We start from the raw sequence: 23,311 nt of genomic DNA, 5'->3' as shown, positions 1-23,311 counted from the left end.
GGAATGTATAATCTAAACTGCACTGGATACATAAGTGAGGAGCTTAAGAGAAGGGGAAGGCTTCCCAGAGGAGGTGACATTTGAACTAGGCATTAAAACACAAGTTCAAATGGGTCAGGAAAAGTGGGAAGGGTAGATATTCAAGGAAAAGAGAACAAAGTATATAAAAAAGCACAAAGACATGACAGTGTCTTGTGTCTTTAGTGAAAAGTGAGCAATATCCTATCTCCTGGTGACAGAATTAAGTAAGGGTAGGCAGGATTTAAGGTGGGAGAGGTAGAATTGTGGGCCAGATTGTGATGAGTTTTTAAAAAGCATTCTAATGGGTCTGTACTTATCCTGAGGGAGTAGCAAGCTACCAAAGATTTTTAAAATAAGAAAAAGAATGATCAGAGTAGGGTTTTAGAATAATCATTCTGTGGCAGATAATTTCAAGTTGACCAAGGACCATAAAATGGACCTGTGATGGATACTGGGAAGCTCTTGATTTCTCCAATAGGAACAAGCCGTTTTGGCTAGACATTTTCTCTGAGCAACTGGGCCAAATTTAGTCTAAACTGGCCTTCAGATGAGATGGAAGTAGAAAGGGATCAGGGAGTAGAGACTGTTAACCAGATTGAATAGTGTTCTTCAGCAGAGTAAAACAAATGCAATCTAAGAGTACATTTTTTCTAAGACCAAGTGACTGACCCTCCATTTAGGGCAAATATATACTGACACTTAACATGGTCTACACTGAAAAGGCTGAATGCGTGGTGACTAAGAGCTCAAGGCAGGCAGGGTGCAGGCCTAAGAACCCTCTGCATTTCATGTCTCAGTTGCCCGGATTCTTTTTAACAGAAACTTTACACAGTCCACATTTTTATCTTATGGGGGGAAGTTATTAGTGTTGATCATAAGACCCAGCTCTTTTTAAGAGACTCTTCCTCTCCCCTCCTCCCAGTTCAATTTAGCTCAGTTCAGTTGCTCAGTTGTGTCTGACTCTCTGTGACCCCATGAACCACAGCACGCCAGGCCTCCCTGTCCATCACCAACTCCTGGAGTCCACCCAAACCCATGTCCATCAAGTCGGTGATGCCATCCAACCATCTCATCCTCTGATGTCCCCTTCTTCTTCTGCCCTCAATCTCTCCCAGCATCAGAGTCTTTTCCAATAAGTCAGCTCTTCACATCAGGTAGCCAAAGTATTGGAGTTTCAGCTTCAACATCAGTCCTTCCAATGAACACCCAGGACTGATCCCCTTTAGGATGGACTGGTTGGATCTCCTTGTAGTTCAAGGGACTCTCAAGAGTCTTCTCCAACACCACAGTTCAAAAGCATCAATTCTGCACTCAGCTTTCTTTAGAGTCCAACTCTCACATCCACATATGACCACTGGAAAAACCATAGCCTTGACTAGACGGACCTTTGTTGGTAAAGTAGTATCTCTGGTTTTTAATATACTCCCAGTAATCAGGTTCAAAAATTAATCTGAAAGAAAGGTTACTTTTAAAAGCCAGGAAGGTCCATAGATTCCATTTCTTTCAATACTTTCATATTATACATGAGGCTCAGAAGGGTGACTTAAAATCAAGTGTTGGAAGGGGTTAATTTGGCTCCTAAGTTATACAAGTTCTCCAAGGTGAGATGTTCATGGTCTAGCATAGCCTGAAAGAAGCATGAGAGCCAGGCTGATCTTGAACCCCTGGACAGTGTCTCTTTTCTAAGTGTTCACCCATTTAAAGTTCAACTTTAGCCCTAGAATTTAAGGTAGTTTCTTACTTGGCCATGTGGTCCATAGAGCATATGCATGCATATGTTCCATTATGCAAATTTTATATCTTATATAAGAAAAAATAAGAAGAGGTTGGAGTAGTAGGTGAGGGCGGTGAGAGAAGGGACAATGTCCAGCACCTGAGGTCCACTTTAGTCTCCTTGGGTTAGAGATAGTTGTTGGATCTTCATCCTACTTAAGAGATTTGTGGCTGAGTGGTAGAGCTAAACATATACTACTAGCTTGTTTCTATCCTGCAAATCCAATAGCTAATGTGAGGGACTAAGTTGGTGAAGGACAGGAAAGCCTGGTGTGCTGCAGTCCACGGCATTGTGAAGAGTCAGGCATGACTGAGTGACTGAATGATGATGATGAAGATGAACCTTGACCAAATTCTTGGTTTTGGTGTTGAAGTCTATGCTATTAAGTCTCACATTAGCAGATCATAATGTAGTCACAGAATATCAAGATTTAAAACGTATCTTAGAGATAAGCTAGTCTCGGCACGTTTTCATATAAAGGAGGAACACCAGGAACGACTCCATATATATCCATTACTGCCAAAAAGGGACAATTTAGTAGTGCTTTGTTAACTTCAAAAATAGAAAAATCACTACCTCACAACACAAAATATTCTTTTCTTAGAAAGACCAAATTTGCCTCCCAATAACTTTCAACTTACTGGTCCTACTTTATTGTTGGAGTCACACAAAATCAGATTCCAGTTTTTATTGGTAGGCTTTCAAACAGCTGAAGACAACAATCACATGTCCCATGGCCACTCCTTCTCTAGAGAAAAATACTTCCCCAAATGATATGATTTCCTGTTTCCTTCTCTTCCTAACTGCCCTGCTCTACAGAAGCTCCTATTTCTTCAAGTGACAACAAGGAGTTTCAGCATGTAGTCTAAAGACTTTTGTAAAGAGTTGACTAGGACTTAAGTTATTCTCTTGATGGGATTATACCTCTAAAAATGCAGCTCGCTTTTTGATGGCAGTCATAACACATATTCATCTTAATTTAACCATAATAACCTCTATTCAAGCATGATTTTCCCATCTCAAACTTGAGCAATTTGTTTTCTAAGTCTATGCAGTCATCTCTTTCCATATGTACATATTTCTGTAAAATTTTTCTAGGTTTTACTGTTTTAAGGGTTTCCTGAATCTTATTTTTCATAATCCATAAATATGATAATGTCTTCATTTAAGTTGCCAGTACGTATGGTGAATAATTAGATTAAATATAGAGCCTTTTGTTTTCTTCCAGGGAGAGGACAGTCTCTTAGCCAGCAGTTTCTGGACACATCTACTTAATCAGTAAAGAATCTACCTAACTGTTGATTTATCTCTCTCTACTTTTCTCCAGAATATTGTGAGAGACTATCAAAAGCCTTACTGAAATACAGATACACAGTGAATTCAGGTCACCCTCCCTGACTTCCCAGGCTAATAAGAGCTATCAAATTATAAAATATTCTTGGTTTAGCACGACTCTTTCACGGTGAACCTATACTCATTGACCCTGATCTGAGTGTTAAGTTGTTCAGAACATAATTCTCAGATCTCCTATGGGATACAGAGATGAGATCTTGGGAAAGCCTGTATGAGTGCTGGAATAGGGGGAAATCATTAGGAAGGAAGAAAGACCTGGTACTTAATTCCTTACCTAGGCTACTAGGCACATGTCTGCTGGCCTGGGAAGCCATACTTTCTCCAAAGGCTGAGGAGAGAATGGTGTGCAGAACAAAGAAGGACTCAGGAGTGCTCGGTTTTGTGGTAAGTTGTGCCGTGGCACTTTGCTTGGACTACTTTGCCTAGGCTTAATGATGCTTTATCTCCCATCCGGATGTACTTCCCAAGACAGCTGTGGGAACTTACATCTCTCCTAGGAAAGGTACTCAGTAACTTGAATTCATCCCATGGAAATCCTTTGGAAGCAACGAAATCAAAGACGATCTGGAGCTTATTGCTGGCTAGGAAACGCCGCTCGAGGAACTCGCCGCTTGGGGTCCGGATCCGCAGTTTGCTCACAGGCTCAGCATTTTCTTCCTTTGGCTCGGGAGGCAAGGCCTGCTCTAAGGAGAGCCTGATGGCCTGAAGAGGGCAAAAACAAGGTGTTAAACTGTTGATAGATGGAACTGTGGGGGGTGGGGGAGGGAGACACTAGAAAAACCTGCTGGCTTCTAGAAACCCATCAAAAAGTCATTGCCCATTTATTAACTAAGCCTAATACTTGAACAACAGAATCACGTGTTTTTCACCTTTTTAAATATTGGCCCAATATGCAAGTAATTAAAATAAATCCCATCATTATGACACATTAAACTGATAGGTAATGACATAGAAAAGAAATTAATTTTTAACTGAAAGGCTCAGTATTTGTGATTGAGGAAATAGGTATCAAACACCCAATTGCTTCCTTTCTGCAGTATGAATTAAGGCTATTAGAAGCATTTGCAAAAGCACGCGTGTGTGCGTATGCATGCACACACACACACACACACACACACACACATACACGGGGATGTGAAGGTGGAGGGAGAGACAGAACGAAAGAGAGAGAAAACATACATTTCCCAAGTAGAAATGGCTGAAGACTTTGTAGAATTCTGGATAAGATATTAACAATGAAATGGAGGGATGATTCTGCTTGGGGTGATGAAAACTTTTGGAAATAGTGGTGCTGGTTGCAAAATTGTGAATGTAATTCATGCCATTTAATTGTACTTAAAAATGGTTACAAAGGCAGATTTCTGTTATATATATTGTGCTTCAATACAAGAAAATGGAATGGAAAGAAAAGAAATTAAAATACCAGGTTTACTGGGGCAGACTATGGTCCCAGTTCCAGCCTTGCCACTTAACTGTCAGAGTTGGCCAAGTCCGGATCTCTGGATCTAGAGATGGCAGATTCAAACAACTTAGGGTAAATTGTTGGGAGATCTCATGGCTAGGGCTGGGCTCTAGTTCTTAACCTAGTGTTATTTCACATTCAAGATACTCCAGCAGAAGGAAGTTAAACGTCTCTGATGTCCCTGCCTATGGCAGAAACTCACTAAAACCATTTTGTTCCTAGCACTGGGGGAGGTTCCTTAGACAAATAAGCCTGGAATTGGCATGTTTAGCTTCACAGAAAGTAACCAGTTGTGTTCCTGGTTACTCTTACTCTTTCATGTTCCCAATTTTCATCAACAGGAAAAATAAAAATTTCTCCCAGTTAATTTACAACTATTATAATCAAGTAATATGAGAGAGAGAGAGAAATTGGGATACACATTTTCTAAAATCTCAACACAATTTTCCAAGTTGGTGTCACTCTTCCCTTTGGAGAAATAACAATCACAAAAAACCACTCTATTAAACAACTCTCAGGTAAAAAGGGAAATATAAATGAAAACTACAGATTATCTAGAAAACAATGACTATTGAAATTTCATATTCATATTAGAATGTAAGGGATTCAGTTAAAGCCATACTCAGAGGAAATTTGTAACCCTAAAATTCTTATATAATTCAAAAGGAAAGAATAAAAATAAGAATGAGGCTTAAAACACTAGGAGAAAAAAAAAACTCAATAAAACAAATGGAAAGTAAGCTAAGAAGAAAATAAAACTAAAAGCATAAAGGAATCAGATTAGAAAAAAAGAAGAAAAACATTAACTAGTAACCAATAAATAGGCTGCTTCTTTGGAGAAAAATCAATAAACTTAAAAAGCAATAAAAAGAAACACAAAAATGGTAACCTATAGAAGTGGGATAAACAGGATGGAAGAAATGACAGCATTTTCTGAATATGCTGTTTAATATATTTTACTTCTGACTTATATAAATGTATTACCTGTTAAAATATATTTAAAACAACTAATAGCAGAACAAAATCTGCTCAGACTCTAGTATGAATAAGAAATTACTTTCTGTGTTATTTATATAATCTGGTTGGTTCTTACACTGAAGTATTTTCAAAAAGGCATTAACATTTTCTGTACTATATAGAAAATCTAGTCTTTTCTATGATACTGAAGTCATTTGCCTTCTGGAAGCACTGAATTATTATCACCTACTTCATCCTGTGTGCTCAGTCATGTCTGACTCTTTGCAATCCCATGGACTGTAGCCTGCCAGGCTCCTCTGTCCATGGAATTTTCCAGGCAAGAATACTGGAGTGGGTTGCCATTTCCTTCAAAGGAGATTATAAACATGGGATTATACACACAACATATGTAAAGTTCCCAGTGTGCTGTCTGAGACATAACAGGCTTTGGTTAATGGTTGCTTAGGGTTACACTGGCTAAATAGTCCTACACTCTCATTTTTTATATGGTGAAATTGATACTCAGAAATGGAGACAAAAATATTGTTTAAAAATCAGAAGAATAGAAAGTTAAATCATTTACTTTTATCTTTTTTTTTGGATACCACAAGTAGAAGTTTATCTAATATTAGTGTTCTGAGTCAGCAATGAGTTTCAGCAAAATATTTTCAAATATTAAACTATTTAAGTAACACTGTCATATGTTAAAAACCCAATGAAGAGATGAACCCATGTACATCAAAATTAAGGTCCAATTATGTCTATTATAGCTTTCAGTATACTATATTATTGATACTTGTTTAATGTCTGGCTTTCCCACTAGCCTGCAGGCTCTGTAAGGATGTGAGAAAATGTATTACTTTTTATTATAACTATAGGGCATAGTATACAAAATAGATGCTCACTATATATATTTGATAACAGAAGCAATAAACTAACATGTTAACTGAAATACTGTAAATAAAAGTGCTTAGTATGGTGATAAGCACATAGTAGGTGCTCAGCAAATGCTAAAAGAATCTGAATGTCATGGCTTCTATTTCTAGGAACCAAGAACTGAACACCCCGAGTTTCCTTTCTTTGAGATTGACTTCCTCCAGCATCAACTGTTCAGATTAAATTTCCTCATGTGTCCTACAAGGGCCAGCTAACCAAGAGTTATTTAAAGGGTAAACTACCTCTATGGATTAGTTATATACATTTTCTAAACTATTTTCCCTGATTATAAATGTAATATACATTTACTGTAAAAACTAGAGTAAATGATAAGAAAACATTCCTAATGAATATCTAGATTCACCAAGAGACAGCCACCAGAGGCATTACGTATATTCATAGTGTTGCGTTGCCATCACCACTGTTTCTAAAACTTTTCATCACCTCAGAATCTTCATTAATTTTCATTTAAATACACATTTTAAACTTTTAAAAACAAAATTTGAATCAGTGTTATACACAGCTGATACACAGCATCTTTTGTTAAAAGCTGTATTTTGTCATTGTTTTAAAGTTTTTATTGAACTATACATGAAAAAGTGCACATATATTAAATACACAACTTGATAAATTTTCCGTAAGTGAACATTTCTGTGTAACTAGCATCCTGATCAAAGTTCTCAGAATCCTTTTGTCCCCTTCTTTAGAATTACCTTCCTTAAAGTTAATCACTATCCTGACTTTTAACACTGCAGTTTAAAAAACTTTAGTCTACTAAATGTAATGTACGGTTAGAAAACAGGCTTTTGGTATGACAACCAGAGGTTCAAATCCCGGCCAACAGGCATATGACAGTCTTTATGAACTTCAGTTACCCTATTTAACAGGGCCAATAATATCTTCCACATAACGATGCTTGTATAAAATGCAGTCACATTTATAAAACACTTAGCAAGTGCTGACCCATGGTCAGCACTCAAATTAGTCAGCAGTGCCCAGTACTGAAGTTCACGCCGTAACACTGGGCACAACAGATGACAGTGCACAACTGTTGCTGTTGTTATCATTATCCTTTTGCATCTACTTTAAATCAGAACTTACGTGATATTTCCTGGTTTCTCTTCCTGTTTCTCTTTTAATCCACCCGTCTGCCTGCTTTCTATTTTGACATTTCCTTGCACAGTATAACAACAGATGCTACATTATTATCTGAACTCAACCAATTATACTACAGACAAATCAACAACAGTAGCTCATTACCCCATTCACTGTGCAGACAATGTCTGCTCCTCAATGCACCCAGTCTCCAGGGCTTTTCCCCAGAATGAAAACAGACCTCGGATATCCCTCACCAGTGATCCAATGTGGAAAACAATGGAGAGATACTAGGTAAGTCAGCAACCTTGGGATCTGAATACCCAAGTTTTACTGGCAAAAAAAGAACAAAAATACATCAGTAGCTCAGTTTCAAACTGGCTAAAAGCAAAGGCCTTGTGTAAGTAAATACTGTGGTAAAACAAATGACATAAAGGACAGCTACAATTGAATAGCAGTCATAGTAAACACTATTGTTAAACTTTTGTTTGCTCAACAAATACAGGTTTTTATTTGCATTATTTCAGGTTTGTAACAAAACGAGGAAACCTAGTGTAAGTTGGAAATATGAACTGATCTTGGGCTTTTTGTTTCACCAAAGTCAAATGAATATTCAAAGTATTCACATTTGAGGGATGAGAAATGAGGACTCTTTGACGTGAAATTAAGCAGTAAAGACAAATATCCAAGAAAGATTGTTTCTATACAATTATGTTTTTTAAACAGAAAGTGTAGGATACACCTACACCAACCTTTAATAAGAATAATCCAAGACTGGCCTAACGTACACCCACCCGTGCATATGTAAATACATGCACACTCTCTTCTAGTCAGTTACGAATAGACACTAAATAACAATTTATAGCTGGCTGAAGCAGAGTGTGAAATAGGCTAAAGCTAACATTCATTAATTCCATGAACTCTTAAAATGAGCACCTATGTGTCACCTCCCATCTAGGTGATGGGAAAATAAGAGGGAACAAAACAGATAAAATATTCTGCTTCCATGACGCCAACATTTTAATAGGGTGGGAGAAAAACAACAAATATACACACAAGAAAATACACATTTTGCCACATAATGATGACTACTATGGAGAAAAGAGCAGGAAGTATTGGTAAAGGGAGGAAGTGGAACATTAAATACCATAAACCTTGGTACAAATATAAATACAAATACCATAGGCCTCAGTGAGTAGAGGCCTAAAGGAGAGGAGTCATATTTATATCTGAGAGAAGTATTATATGCAAAAGTCACAGTAAATGCTAAGCCAGAATGATCAGGTGGAAAGGGGTAGGAGTTGGAGTCAGAGAGGAAGTAAAGGAGAAGAGTGGTTAGATCATTTGTCTTGAGTAGCCCAATTAAATGACTTTTTTTCCCATTTAAAAATTTAGGTATAATTTATATATAGTAGCTCAGTTGGTAAAGAATCTGCCTGCAATGCAGGAGACCTTGGTTTGATTTCTGGGTCAGGAAGATCCGCTGGAGAAGGGATAGGTTACCCACTCCAGTATTCTTGGGGTTCCCTTGTGGCTCAGATGGTAAAGAATCTGCCTGCAACGCAGGAGACCTGGGTTCAATTCCTGGGTTGGGAAGATCCCCGAGAGAAGGGAAAGGCTACCCACTCCAGTATTCTGGCCTGGAGAATTCCATGGACTGTACAGGCCATGGGGTCACAAAGAGTCAGACACAACTGAGTGGCTTTCATTTTCCCTTTCCTTGGAAGAAAAGCTATGACAAACCTAGACAGCATATTAAAAAGCCGAGACATTACTTTGCTGACAACAGTCCATCTAGTCAAAGCTATGGTTTTTCCAGTAGTCACGCAATGACATGAGAGTTGGACCATAAAGAACGCTGAGTGGCAAAGAACTGATGCTTTTGAACTGTGGTGTTGGAGAAGACTCTTGAGAGTCCCTTGGACTGCAAGGAGATCAAACCAGTCAAACCACTTTCACACACACACACATATATAGTAAAACTCATCCTTTTAAATGCATAATTTGATGAGTTTTGATAAATGCATATATTTGTCTAACCATCATCAGCCATCAATATAAAGAACAATTCTATCATCTACCTCTCAATTCCCCTATCCCCAGGCAACCTGTTTTCTATCCCTGGTTTTGCCTTTTCCAGAATGTTATATAAATTTAGTTATAAATGTCATATAAATGGCTTCCTTCATTTAATGTAATGCATTTGAGATTCATCCATGTTGTTGAATCTATCAGTAGTTCACTTCTACCTATTGCTGACTGGTATTCCATTATGTAGCTATATTACAGTTTGATTACTCTTTCTCCAGTTGAGGGACACTTGAGCTATTTCCAGTTTGGGGTGATTACAAACAAAGCCAATATAAACATCTGAGTACAGACTTCTGCATAAAAATACATTTTTCTGTTAGTTTCATTTCATTGATATAAATACCTAGGTGTAACTTCTGGGTCATATGCTATGTACATTTTAACTTTATAAGAAAGTGCCAAATTATTTTCCAAAGTGGATGTGCTATCATTAATGATGCCCATCACTAATATATGAGCATTCCTGTGGCTCTTAATCTTTGCTACTACTTGGTATTGTCCTTTTTTTTTTTCTAAATGCTATTCTATTGACAATTAGTGTGTATCTATTGTGGTATTAATTCGCATTTCCCTAATGACAAATAATGTTGAGTATCTTCTCACATCCTTATTTGCCCTGATGTATATCTTCCTTGGTGAAGTGTCTGTTCAAATATTTGGCCCATTTTTAAACTAAGGGTTTTTTAAAAAAAATTATTGAGTTTTGAGAGTTCATTATATATTCTGGATATTAGAAAGATGACTTTTTTTTCAGTCTGTGGCTTGTCTTTTCAGTTTCTTAACAATGTCTTCTGAACACAAGTTCTTAATTTTGATGAAGTCTAAATATTTGTTATTTTTTGACTTGTGCTTTTGGTGTCAGAACTAAGAAATCTTTGCTTCACTCAAAACCATGAAGGTTTTCTCCTATGTTTTCTTTTAGGGCTTTAATAGTTTTAGGTTTTACAATTAGGTTTATGACCCATTTTCAGTTAATTATTGAACATGACACAAGATATGGATTGGAAGTGTTTTTACTGTTTTGTCTTCAATTTTGTTTTGCATATATCCATATATCTACTAGTTTGCAGCATCATTTGTTGAAAAGATCATCCTTTCTCCATTGAATTGTCTTGGCACTTTTTCAAAAATCAATTGATGATCCATACATGTGGCTCTATCTCTGGATTTTGTTCTGTATCATGGATATATGGCACAATCATTTTGGCAATCCCCACACTGTCTTGATTATACTGTCTTGAACTCTAGTAGTGTAAATCCACTACTCTTTTCTTTCAAAACTGATTTTTGGCTATTCTAGTTCTACTGGCTTTTCGTAAAAATTTTAGAATTCATTTGTGAATGTCTAGAAAAAGAAAAAAAATCCTGCAAGGATTTTGATTGAAATCACTGTAAAGATTTTAGCTTTTATTTTGAGATACGAAGATGAGTGATGTGAAATGATATGATATGCCAATTGTTTTAAGAAGAATGTATCAAAAGACATACAGGAAAGGCAAAATGGAGGCATGGAGTCAAGCTGTGAGGATACTAAAGTAATCCAGGTAACAGAAAATGGTTGCTTAGGTGAGGGTTGTAGCAGTGGGGTTAGTGAGAAGCATCTGAGTTCCACATACATTTTGAAGGTAGAGTCAACAGGATTTGCCCTATTTGTTAAATAGGGACATGAAAGAGAGAAGTTAAGAGTAGTTCCAAGCTTTTTGGCTCAAACAACTGGACAGATTTTCCACTTATGATAGGGAAGGCTGTGGACGGTAAGATTGGGTGGGGAGAGTAAGATCAGTTGTTCAGTTTAAGATATGTTAAGTTTGTGATGCCTATCAGACATCTAAATGGAGATGATGGGCTGAAAATTATATATTCATATCTGGAGTTCGAGGAATGGAAGGAGATGGAGATATAAATTTGGGTGCCAAATGTATAGACAGTACTTAAAATCATGATAATAAATGAGATCATCAAATAAGTGTAATGGATCTTATACAGGTATTGCTGGTCTGACTCAATCCTGGAGCCACAATCCCACTGCTGGGCATACACACCGAGGAAACCAGAATAGAAAGAGACACATGTACCCCAATGTTCATCACAGCACTGTTTATAATAGCCAGGACATGGAAGCAACCTAGATGTCCATCAGCAGATGAATGGATAAGAAAGCTGTGGTACATATACACAATGAAGTATTACGCAGCTATTAAAAAGAATACATTTGAATCAGTTCTAATGAGATGGATGAAACTGGAGCCGATCATACAGAGTGAAGTAAGCCAGAAAGAAAAACACCAATACAGTATATTAACACATATATATGGAATTTAGAAAGATGGTAATGATGACCCTGTATGCAAGACAGCAAAAAGAGACACAGATGTGTATAGCGGACTTTTGGACTCTGAGGGAGAGGGAGAGGGTGGGATGATTTGGGAGAATGGCATTGAAACACGTATACTATCATGTAAGAAACGAATCGCCAGTCTATGTTCGATGCAGGATGCAGGATGCTTGGGGCTGGTGCATGGGGATGATTCGGAGGGATAATGTGGGGTGGGAGGTGGGAGGGGGGTTCATGTTTGGGAGCTCATGTACACCTGTGGTGGATTCATGTCAATGTATGGCAAAACCAATACAGTATTGTAAAGTAAAACAAAATAAAAATAAAAATTTAAAAAAAAAAGAGAGAGAGAAAAAAAGAAAGTGTTCAGCACAGTGTTTAGGACACATTAACTGCTCAAGAATTGATGCTTTTGAACTGTGGTGTTGGAGAAGACTCTTGCAAGTCCCTTGGACTGCAAGGAGATCCAACTAGTCCATCCTAAAGGAGATCAGTCCTGGGTGTTCATTGGAAGGACTGATGTTGAAGCTGAAACTCCAATACTTTGATCATCTGATGCGAAGAGCTGACTCATTTGAAAAGACCCCGATGCTGGGAAAGATTGAGGGCAGGAGGAGAAGGGGACGACAGAGGATGAGATGGTTGGATGGCATCACCGACTCAATGGACATGGGTTTGGGTGGACTCCAGGAGTTGGTGATGGACAGGGAGGCCTGGCATGCTGTGGTTCATGGGGTTGCAAAGAGTAGGACACGACTGAGCAACTGAAGTGAGCTGCTCAGACAGTGACATGCTGATGGCAAAACTGATTGTCATTATGGTCCAGTGTAATGGTATTATGTATGTGAAAAGAAGCAACCTACCTAAGATGAAAACATAAACTATAAAAAAATAGTTTTAGTTTAATAACCTGTTCATGGTGCCACCTTCATTCTTCCTGTGTAGAGTAATAGATAAAAAGAATACTGGATAGGAGTTCTGGTTCTGCTTTTACTAGACAAATGCTAGGTTCAGTTCAGTTCAGTCGCTCAGTCATCTCCGACTCTTTGTGACCCCATGAATCACAGCACGCCAGGCCTCCCTGTCCATCACCAACTCCTGGAGTTCACTCAGACTCATGTCCATCAAGTCAGTGATGCCATCCAGCCATCTCATCCTCTGTCGTCCCCTTCTCCTCCTGCTCCCAATCCCTCCCAGCATCAGGGTCTTTTCCAATGAGTCAACTCTTTGCATGAGGTGGCCAAAGTATTGGAGTTTCAGCTTCAGCATCAGTTCTTCCAATGAACACCTAGGACTGATCTCCTTTAGGATAGACTGGTTGGATTTCCTTGCAGTCCAAGGGACTTGCAAGAGTCTTCTCCAACACCACAGTTCAAAAGCATCAATTTTTCGGCACTCAGCTTTTTTCACAGTCCAACTCTCACATCCATACATGACCACTGGAAAAACCATAGCCTTGACTCGTTGGCAAAGTAATATCTCTGCTTTTCAATATGCTATCTAGGTTGGTCATAACTTTCCTTTCAAGGAGTAAGCGTCTTTTAATTTCATGACTGCAATCACCATCTGCAGTGATTTTGGAGTAAAATAGGCTTTTTAGTCCTGCTATGATCTTATTTTCTTCATCTGTAAGATGGTAATGATTGTATCTCCCATAATCCATTTTGTAGGATGGCTGTGAAGATTAAATCAGAGAATTGAAGAGAAGTGCCAATGTTTCTAATTCCATCTTCTTCTGTTCTCTCATTTAGTGGTCTTTAATACTGCTTAGGATTTTCTACTTGAGGAGGCATAAAGATTGAAAGGAACCAACTCTGGGTAGATAGGCAAAAACACAACATTAAAATTTTCTGTTTGAGGAAACCAGCAGCAAAAGGGAATAGCTTTGGGTCCATTCTTTCCTACCCATGATTCCCCAAAACTTGGCCTTCTAGCACTTAGCTCTAGTGATTAAGACTGTGTTCCAAATTTGCCCATTTACAGTTCTGAGGAAGTCCTATGCCTTTCTCCCTTTTTTCATGATTATCCAGCCCATACCTTTTGCCATTTGTCCAACCACCTATCTATTCAATCCATCCAAAATACTCTTCTACTTCATCTTTAACCACCGGTGTATTATCAGTCCTCCAAAGCTTCCTTCCTCTGTTAAGTCTTCCTCGTTGCCTTCCTAGTCAGAGGTCATCTTCCTCCCAACTTGCTATTCTACTGGTTTTTACAATGTATATTATATTTTCCTGTAGTTATTTGGTATTCATCTACCCCCTGTACTAAACAGTGAGTTCCTTGAGGGTACAGGCTGTCTCACACTTGCTATATAGTACCCACAGTACCAGATTCATTGATCTGTACACACAAAAATATTAACAAATATTTGCTGAATACTGACTGATTAAAAGACTTGGGAGTCAACAATCTTAGTTGAAACCTTCTCTACTTACTCCAAACTAAGTGGCAAAAAACAATATTCAGGAAAGATTTCTTAAAGGATATGTAGTTCATATATTTCTTTAAAAATAATTTTTTTTTAATTTATTTTTTGGCTGTGCTAGGCCTTTGTTGCTACACAGGCTTTCTCTACCTGTGGCGTGTAGAGGCTAGTTTCTAGTTGCAGTGCACAGGCTTCTTATTGTAGTGGCTTCTCTTGTTGCAGAGCATGGGCTCTAAGGCACGCAGGCTTCAGTAGTTGTGGCTCCTGGGCTCAAGAGCATAGCCTCAACAGTTGGGGCACATGGGATCTTCCCAGATCAGGGATTGAACCCATGTTTCTTGCACAGGCAGGCAGTTTCTTTACCACTGAGCCACCAGGGAAGCCCCATACATTTCTTTAATTATGATAAAATCTGTTCTTTAAACTGAACTATGAGAAAAATGTATTGTTTGAGCCTTTGCAGAGATGTTTTCATTAAATTGTGCTCTGGTCTTATGACTTTAAAGTTGAAAGTTGTAAGCTGTCATACATGACTTGCTATTGCTATTACAGCTACTGGACACAGCTGAGTACAGTATTCGCCATACTGCACAGTTTCCTCTTGAACAGGAACCACATGGAACATCGCTCTATGGTCTTTGTGCTTGAAAAATCTAGGCACTTTTTGAGGGACTGTAACATCAGCTTTTATCTGATATTATCGACAGAGTAACACCTGTAAACAATCATATTTTCCGTTAGCTCAAGAGAAGCAAATAACAAATTCTGTGGCAAATGTACAGAACTCAGTCATATGCATTTGGTGTCTCTGCTGGATTATCTGTTGTCAACATATTAATCTTATCTTTGGCTTTATCTTTCTTAATTTACCTTGTCTTGATTTCTATATCTTTTCTTTTGCTTTTAATCCATTTGAATTGAATTGCATGTATTTATGTCAGTTAGTTGAAACTCATTTTGGAAAGAAGAAGATATATAAATTTGCAAGACAGCACAAATTTTTGTTGTCATTTCTATTTTTTCCCCTTCAGAATAGTCTTACAGACTTTCACCTTATCATGGCCAAGGACCAGATCAAAATACATTCCTAGATTTTACTGATTTTACTTCAGGGTTTACCACAGCAAAATAAAGCCAATCCTGAAGGAATTTTCCTGTAACTAAGGTGATCTAACTATTCAGTACTTAATTTTTCTAAAGAATTTTGTAATACTTAGAGATAATGAAAATAATAAAACCATTCTTGTTTCTCAATGCAATTACATAGGTTAGGTTTTCTGGTTAGAAAGGGATGCAGTGTTACTGTGAAAAGTCAGGTGACTTGGTTTCTAGTCCAGATTATGTGTCCAACCAGTTTGGTGACCATAAGCAAACTGTATAATCTCCCTGGGTCTCAAGTTTTTCAGAGGTTTCAAAATACCAGCTTTTCCCAAAGAGATATTTGTTATACACTAGTGTGCTGAAATATGTTAACTGGTGCTCCACGAAAAAATAGGAACTGAGTCTGGATAGCAATGAATTAAATTGCTCAGTCGTGTCTGACTCTTTGCAACTCCATGGACTGTAGCCCACCAGGCTCCTCTGTCCACAGGATTTTTCTAGCAAGAATACTGGAAGTGAAGTGAAGTGAAGTCACTCAGTCTTGTCTGACTCTTTGCGACCCCATGGACTGTAGCCTACCAGGCTCCTCTGTCCATGGAATTTTCCAAGCAAGAGTACTGGAGTGGGTCGCCATTTCCTTCTCCAGGGGATCTTCCCAATCCAGCGATCAAACCCGGGTCTCCTGCCCTACAGGCAGACGCTTTACCGTCTTAGCCACCAGGGGGAGTGGGTTGCTATTTCCTCCTCCAGGGGTTATGTTCCTGATCCAGGGATCAAATCCATGTTTCCTGAGTCTCCTGCGCTGGAGGCAGATTCTTTATCCCTGAGCCACCAGGAAAGCCCAAACTAAGATAAGCAGAAGATAAACAGTTTCTCAGTGGTGGGATTTATAAAAGTCATTAATGCAGCTCTCTGAGGGAAAGGATAGTTCAGCATTACCTGAAGTTGTTTTTGGGAGTACACCAAAGGCCAAGTTCAAGTAATGACTAGCTGCAAAGTATGACTTATCCTTTCTCCCTCTGCGTCCTGTCCTTACACATGTTTACAGCTGGAACACACCGGCACTGAAGTATGCTAAAGGATATTTATGGGGTTTTCTATGAGAGAACAAGCTTTACCAACATTTGGAAAGAGAGAAAATTTTAGCCAAGGGTAAATAAGGTAAATCATCAGAAGAAAGTACATATGCTACCAAGCTCAAGATTCCCTGGAGATGGGAAGAGCTACCCACTCTAGTATTGTGGCCTAGAGAATTCCATAGTCCATGGGGTCACAAAGAGTCAGACATGACTGAGTGACTCTCACTTTCACTTTCTAGGTCTAAAACAGGCAGTTAATTGTGCACACTTGGCATCTAGCAAATATATGTTGAAAATATACTATTAGAGAGAGAGCAAGCACATTTGTGAAAGAGCATAAAAGTGAAAGTTCTAGTATTTTAAAACTATATTTCTTGGGACTTCCCTCATAGTCCAGTGGCTAAGACTCCACATTTTCAATGCAGGGGTGTCCTTAGTCACTCAGTTGTGTCTGACACTTATGACCCCATGGACTGTTGCCAGGCTCCTCTGTCCATGGAATTTTCCAGGCAAGAATACTGGAGTGGGCTGCCATTTCCTACTCCAAGGCATTTTCTGGACCCAGGGTTTGAACCCAGGTCTCCCACCTGGCAGGCAGATTCTTTACTGTGTGCCACCTGTGAAGCCCTCAATGCAGGGGACCTGGGTTCAATCCCTGGTAAGGAAACTAGATCCTGCATGCTACAACTAAAGATGCTGGAATTAAGACCCTTTGCAGCCAAATAAATAAATACTTTTTAAAAACACTGTATTTCTTGAAATAGTCTAAAAGTATAGTGAAAAATCTCTTATCCAAACTTTTATGAAACTCTACACACATGATTCCTACGGTCATACACAATGAAAAATGGCCTTGTACTGGAATGGAGTAAGCAAAAGAGCATGAGCTTGGTACACAGTCATAAAGACCTAAGTGAGAATCTCAGCTGTTCCCATTTCTATGTGTGACTTCTCAATGAGCTTCAGTTTTCTCACATGTGAAGAGAAATCTCTAAGCTTGTAGCTTGTTTTAATGGTCAATAAGTAAACATAGGTAAAGCAGCTGGCAGAGTACTTGACACACAGAAGATGTTTAACAAAGTTATTTCTATCTTCCATTATTGAGAGTCTTCAGCATGCACAAAGACTAGAGTTCGTCAGGTATAGTATCTTGCACATATGTGATAGGCACTCAATAAGTGTTTGAACATGAATAAACTCTGATTTCCAAACAGTGAAATCTTACACATTTCTCAAGACCTACCTCAAATATCACCTCTTCTATAGTGTTGTCTGATTTCAAAAGCTGTGAAAGATTTTTACTTTGACCCTAAACTCATAAGTATTTTGTTTTTCTCTCATGTTATTTAGCACCCTTTTCCTTGATCTGCTGTTAATTGTAGACATGTTGCATCTTCCCTACAACATGTAGTCTCTTCTTGCAGGCAGAAAATGTCTTTCTAGCCTTTGTTTCTCTTTCAGTGCTAAGCATAATTCTTATTCAAAAATCATTTGTTGATGCTGGAGAGGGTGTAGAGAAAAGGGAACCCTCCTACACTGTTGGTGGAAATTGGTGTATTCACTATGGAGAACACTATGGAGGTTTCTTTAAAAACTAAAAGTAGAGCTACCATATGATCCAGCAATCCTGCCCCTGGGCATATATCCAGAAAAGATTAAAAACTTTAGTTTGAAAAGATACATAGTCCTCAGTGTGTTTACACTGAGGTGTAAACAGCAGCACTGTTTACAATAGCCAAGACATGGAAGCAACCTAAATGTCCATCAACAGATGAATGGGTAAAGAAGATGTGCTACCTATACACAATGGAATATTACTCACCCATAAAAAAGAACGAAATATTGCCATATGTGGCAACATGGATGGACCAAGAGATTATCATACTAAGTGAAGTAAGTCAGACTACGAAAGACCAATATTATGGTTACCAGAAAGGAAAGAAGGGGAAAAGGGATAAAATAGGAGTATGGGATTAACACACTGCTGCTGCTAAGTCACTTCAGTCGTGTCCGACTCTGTGCGACCCTGTAGACGGCAGCCCATCAGGCTCCCCCGTCCCTGGGATTCCCCAGGCAAGAACACTGGAGTGTGTAGCCATTTCCTTCTCCAATGCATGAATGTGAAAAGTGAAAGTGAAGTCGCTCAGTCGTGTCTGACTCTTGGCGACCCCATGGACTGCAGCCTACCAGGCTCCTCCGTCCATGGGATTTTCCAGGCAAGAGTACTGGAGTGGATTGCCACTGCCTTCTCTGATTAACACACTACTATATAAAAAATAAACAAAAATAATTTATTGTATATCATAGGGAACTATATTCAAAACCTTGTAATTATCTATAATGGAACAGAATTTGAAAAAGAAATATGTGTGTGTGTATATATATATATATCTGAATCATTTCTCTGTGCAGCTGAAATTAACACTATGTTGTAAAGTCAACTATATATCAATTTTTAAAAATCTGCTGAATAAGTTATGAGGCAGCATCCTCTGACAAAAAATGAAGACTAATGGAGTTTTCCTCAGCCCAAGTTAGGGCCCTCCAGGCTTTTCCATCACTTGCTTTCTCTTTTTATAAACCAATTTGGCCATTAATTTCATGTCTAGCATAAAGTTCTAAAAGTCCTTTTCTGCGAGCCATCCAAGGAAGTCATTTGATACCACTTCCTTTTTTTTCCCATTGCACTTCAGGTAAATCACTAGAATACCTTTCACAAATATTATGTAGTTTTATTTTTATAAGACTATGAATTCCTGGAGGGGAGGACCCATTTCCCTGTTCCTAAAGATTTCAGACACATACTAAGTAGTCAAAAATATTTGCAAAATGAGTGAATGAAAAATTCTCTGTGTTATCACAGACATGACATGGACTCAAGGTGGGAAAAAAAAAAAAAAACCAGCCAAGCTAAATGGATTTCTCATAATTAGGGGCCCAGTGCAAGATGTTGCAGGAGTTACTCTGTTTCTCTGGGTGGGTACAGTGAAGCCTGGGAAAAGGGGAGAAAATACACTCTTTGTGGGATGAGACAATATTTAGGAAGGATGGGAGTATCTGTCAGGCAGGAAAGGGGAGAGGAATTGAGAAGAATAGAAAACCATGAATCTAGTACAAGGTCAAGTTTTCTAAGAGTTCAACAACATAACAGATCAGGAATGATTCTTCTTAAAAAAAGGTTAGTTTTCCATACTAAAATGAGTCTGGGAAAAGTGGAAAGAATTAAGTTATAAGAAATATTAACATCCTTAGTAGCAAATGCAATGGAAACAGACGTAGCATTTTAATAACTTTTCTAAAAATTATGCCCTACCTCACGTTCTTCCTCTTGTTCTTTTCGAATCTGTTCCAAACGAAATTGTTCTGCCATCTCTCTCTCATGAGCTTCCCTCTGTTGATAAAAGAGAATGTAATTCAACACTCAATAAACACTGGTCTACTTAAAAAAAGAAAAAAAACTATTCTCAGCATGGCCTAGAGGTACACTGTAGTAATGAAAATGTTTATCTCTGGAACAAAGATGGAAATTAAAACAACAAAGCATAGGTCTCTGATCATGTTTAGGTTCCTATTAAACTTGTTTAGGTGCTCTGGGTAGTGCAGCATTCAAGATCCTTTAGAGCTTTCTCTGGTCATCCTTTCTGGTCCTTTCTGCTACCTCAGTTCAGTTCAGTTCAATCAGTCATGTCCAACTCTTTGCTGCCCCATGGACTGCAGCATGCCAGGCTTCCCTGTCCATCACCAAGTCCTGGACCTTGCTCAAACTCATGTCCATCAAATCGGTGATGACATCCAATCATCTCATCCTCTTCCATCCCCATCTCCTCCTCCCTTCAATCTTTCCCAGCATCAGAGTCTTTTCTAACGAGTCAATTCTTTGCATCAGGTGGCCAAATTATTGGAGCTTCAGCATCAGTCCTTCCAAAGAACACCCAGGACTGATCTCCTTTGAATAGACCGGTTGGATCTCCTTGCAATCCAAGGGACTCTCAAGAGTCTTCAACACCACAGTTCAAAAGCATCAGTTCTTCTGTGCTCAATTTTCTTTATAGTCCAACTGTCACATCCAGACATGACCACTGGAAAAACCATAGCTTTGACTAGATGGTCCTTTGTTGGCAGAGTAATGTCTCTGTTTTTTAATATGCTGTCTAGGTTTGTCACAGCTTTTCTTCCAAGGAGCACGTGTCTTTTAATTTCATGGCTACAGTCACCAACCTCTCTTGTACCCAAATATCAAACCAGCCTCTGTCATGAACCCCTGCTTTCTGCCCTTCCTGCTAGCATATATTACTTCTTCTCTTATCTCTCTTTATCTGGTTGGAATAAACAGCCTCTTCTATGAAACCCTTCCAAGTTCATTTCCACTTCTTGGCTGTCCATAAAAGCTTTCCACTAGAAATTCTGTTCATTGAACTCTTACAGAACTCAGGGCTTCCTTTATGACATTTACGATCCTTGCCCAAGTGTTCCAGCTATCTGTGCTCTTGACTTAATCTACTTTCCACCACAATGACCCTTCTTTTGAGGGCAAGAAACTGTGGCTTATTCATTTTCCCCTTGTGGAAGTGTGTGCTCAAAAGCACTAAATAAGCCAGTGGTTCTCAACACTGACTGCACATTAAAATCACCTGAAGAGTTTTTAAAACATTGCTAAATTTTACCATAGGCTGATTAAAGAACAAATGAAGTAAATACTAGGCCCATTTGTATCTTCATTTCTCATGATTCTTGAAAAAGCTCTATCTTGTCAAAATGAACCATGCTTTAAGAACCAGAGGCAGAATTATATTCTTTCTGTTAACTGAATCCAGCTTTCTCCAAGGCAAAACCACCTCTCATGGATCAAGATGACTAAAGGACTGGCACTTAAATAATCAAAGACTATTTAGGATTGATGTCTTTATCCCAGAAGTCCCTTGACCAAACCTACCTTTGCTCTGTCAGCCTCAAGTGAAAGGCGATAGGCCTCATCTTGTTCTCTCTTCACATTTTCTCTGGCTTCTCGTTCATCCTTATTAAGAAAGGAAAATATTCAGTGCATTTTACCACATTACTGTTTTTTAAAGAAAAAAAAAGATAATCCTCGTCTTATCCCTGTATAAATTTATTATAATTAACAAGGCACTTATAAAGTGTACAGCACAAACAAGTAATAAGGTGCACAGTACAGTATACAGTGAAAATAAAAAGTCTGAAGCCGAGTGCCACCACTTACAAATTGTGCGACCTTGGGTAAGTTATTTAAGTTCTCTAGGTCTTAGTTACCTCAACTATAAAAAAGAAACAACATTTGTCTCATAGGGTTGTTGTGAGAATTCAATATATATATATATAAACTATTAATATTTAGAAAAGTACTTGGCATTTAGTTCTTCAGTGATTAGTTCCTTTCTCTTTTTCTCCTGATTTTTCTAAGATAAACTTGGAGACTGTCAGAACTGGGCCTAAGGGATGGGAGACAGAAAAAGACTAGGAAGTAATCCCCTGGTCAGCACAGAAAGAGGCTGAAATATCACTGCTAAAGCTTGGTTGTGCTGTGCTATGCTTAGTCACTCAGTTGTGTACAACTCTTTGTGATCCCCTGAACTGCAGCCTACCAGGCTCCTCTGTCCATGGAACTCTCCAGGCAAGAATACTGGAGTGGGTTGCCATGCCCTCCTCCAGGGATCTTCCAGGTGGATTCTTTACCATCTGAGCCATCAGAGAAAGTATTTCCCCATAACATTCACACTCATGAAGTGTACATAATGTAGAAGTTATTTGAGTTGAAGATCTTTTGGAATATTTTTAATGTCAGAAGTGATTATGCCATCTGGTTACACTTAAACTGTGATGTTATATGAAATTAATTCAACTACCAGAATTTATTTGTTAAATTCTGGAGTATAGCCAGTATATCAATGTGCTGTGCTGTGCTTATTCGCTCAGTTGTGTCCAACTCTTTGTGACCTCATGGACTGCAGTCCACCAGGCTTCCCTGTCCTTGGGGATTCTCCAGGCAAGAATACTGGAGTGGGTTGCCATGCCCTCCTCCAGGGGATATTCCCAACCTAGGTATTGAACCCAGGTCTCCCGCATTGCAGGTAGATTCTTCACCGACTGAGCCAGCAGGGACATATTTATCAATACATGTACTTAAATTTAATAAATACCCACATTGGTTGACATTAGAGTACAGTTTCCTTTTATGGTTATTTTGCAGGATAGGTTGAATCATATAAAATCATCAATATTTGCTGGCTTTTGACCCATAAAAATGGACATTTCATACGGTTTAACTGAATTCTTTCTTTTTGTCTCCTCGATTCAATATATGTTTACTCAGACTGAGTATATGCTCAGCATTGTCTTAGGTGCACCCTCTGATATCTACTCAAGGTTGGCCTTCTCCCTGAAGTCTCATACTCCTTTTGGTTTCAATGATCCCATTAATTCTACAATCTCTGGTATGAATAGCAACATTTCATTGATTCCTAGTCTTTCAAATAAAAAATTATAAAGAATTAGATGTTGCCGTCCTGAAGTTAATTACTATACTATCTATGATAAATAAGTATGCCAGGGAAATTCAATGTTACAATAAAATATCACGAACAATGTTTAACCTGAAAGATCGCTTAGATTGCAAAGTAATCAGGATAATTTACAAGCCATATAATATTACACATGAATAAAA

At 38.5% G+C, this 23,311-nt stretch overlaps 1 protein-coding gene across 2 annotated transcripts in view; it reads right to left on the bottom strand.

The window, feature by feature from the left end:
• Positions 1 to 23,311, bottom strand: part of FAF1 (Fas associated factor 1) — a 485,365-nt gene that overhangs the window by 40,605 nt on the left and 421,449 nt on the right. For both annotated transcript variants that reach the window (XM_068964657.1, XM_068964658.1), the window contains 3 exons: positions 21,566 to 21,646; positions 19,946 to 20,023; positions 3,635 to 3,850 (listed from right to left, as the gene is read on the bottom strand). In XM_068964657.1, the coding sequence (XP_068820758.1) occupies positions 3,635 to 3,850; positions 19,946 to 20,023; positions 21,566 to 21,646 (375 nt within the window). The remainder of the gene's footprint in view (positions 1 to 3,634; positions 3,851 to 19,945; positions 20,024 to 21,565; positions 21,647 to 23,311) is intronic.

This window comes from Capricornis sumatraensis, chromosome 2, assembly GCF_032405125.1.
Source record: "Capricornis sumatraensis isolate serow.1 chromosome 2, serow.2, whole genome shotgun sequence".
In the NCBI taxonomy this organism is placed as follows: domain Eukaryota; kingdom Metazoa; phylum Chordata; class Mammalia; order Artiodactyla; family Bovidae; genus Capricornis; species Capricornis sumatraensis.
This window is presented reverse-complemented; position numbering and strand designations above follow the sequence as displayed.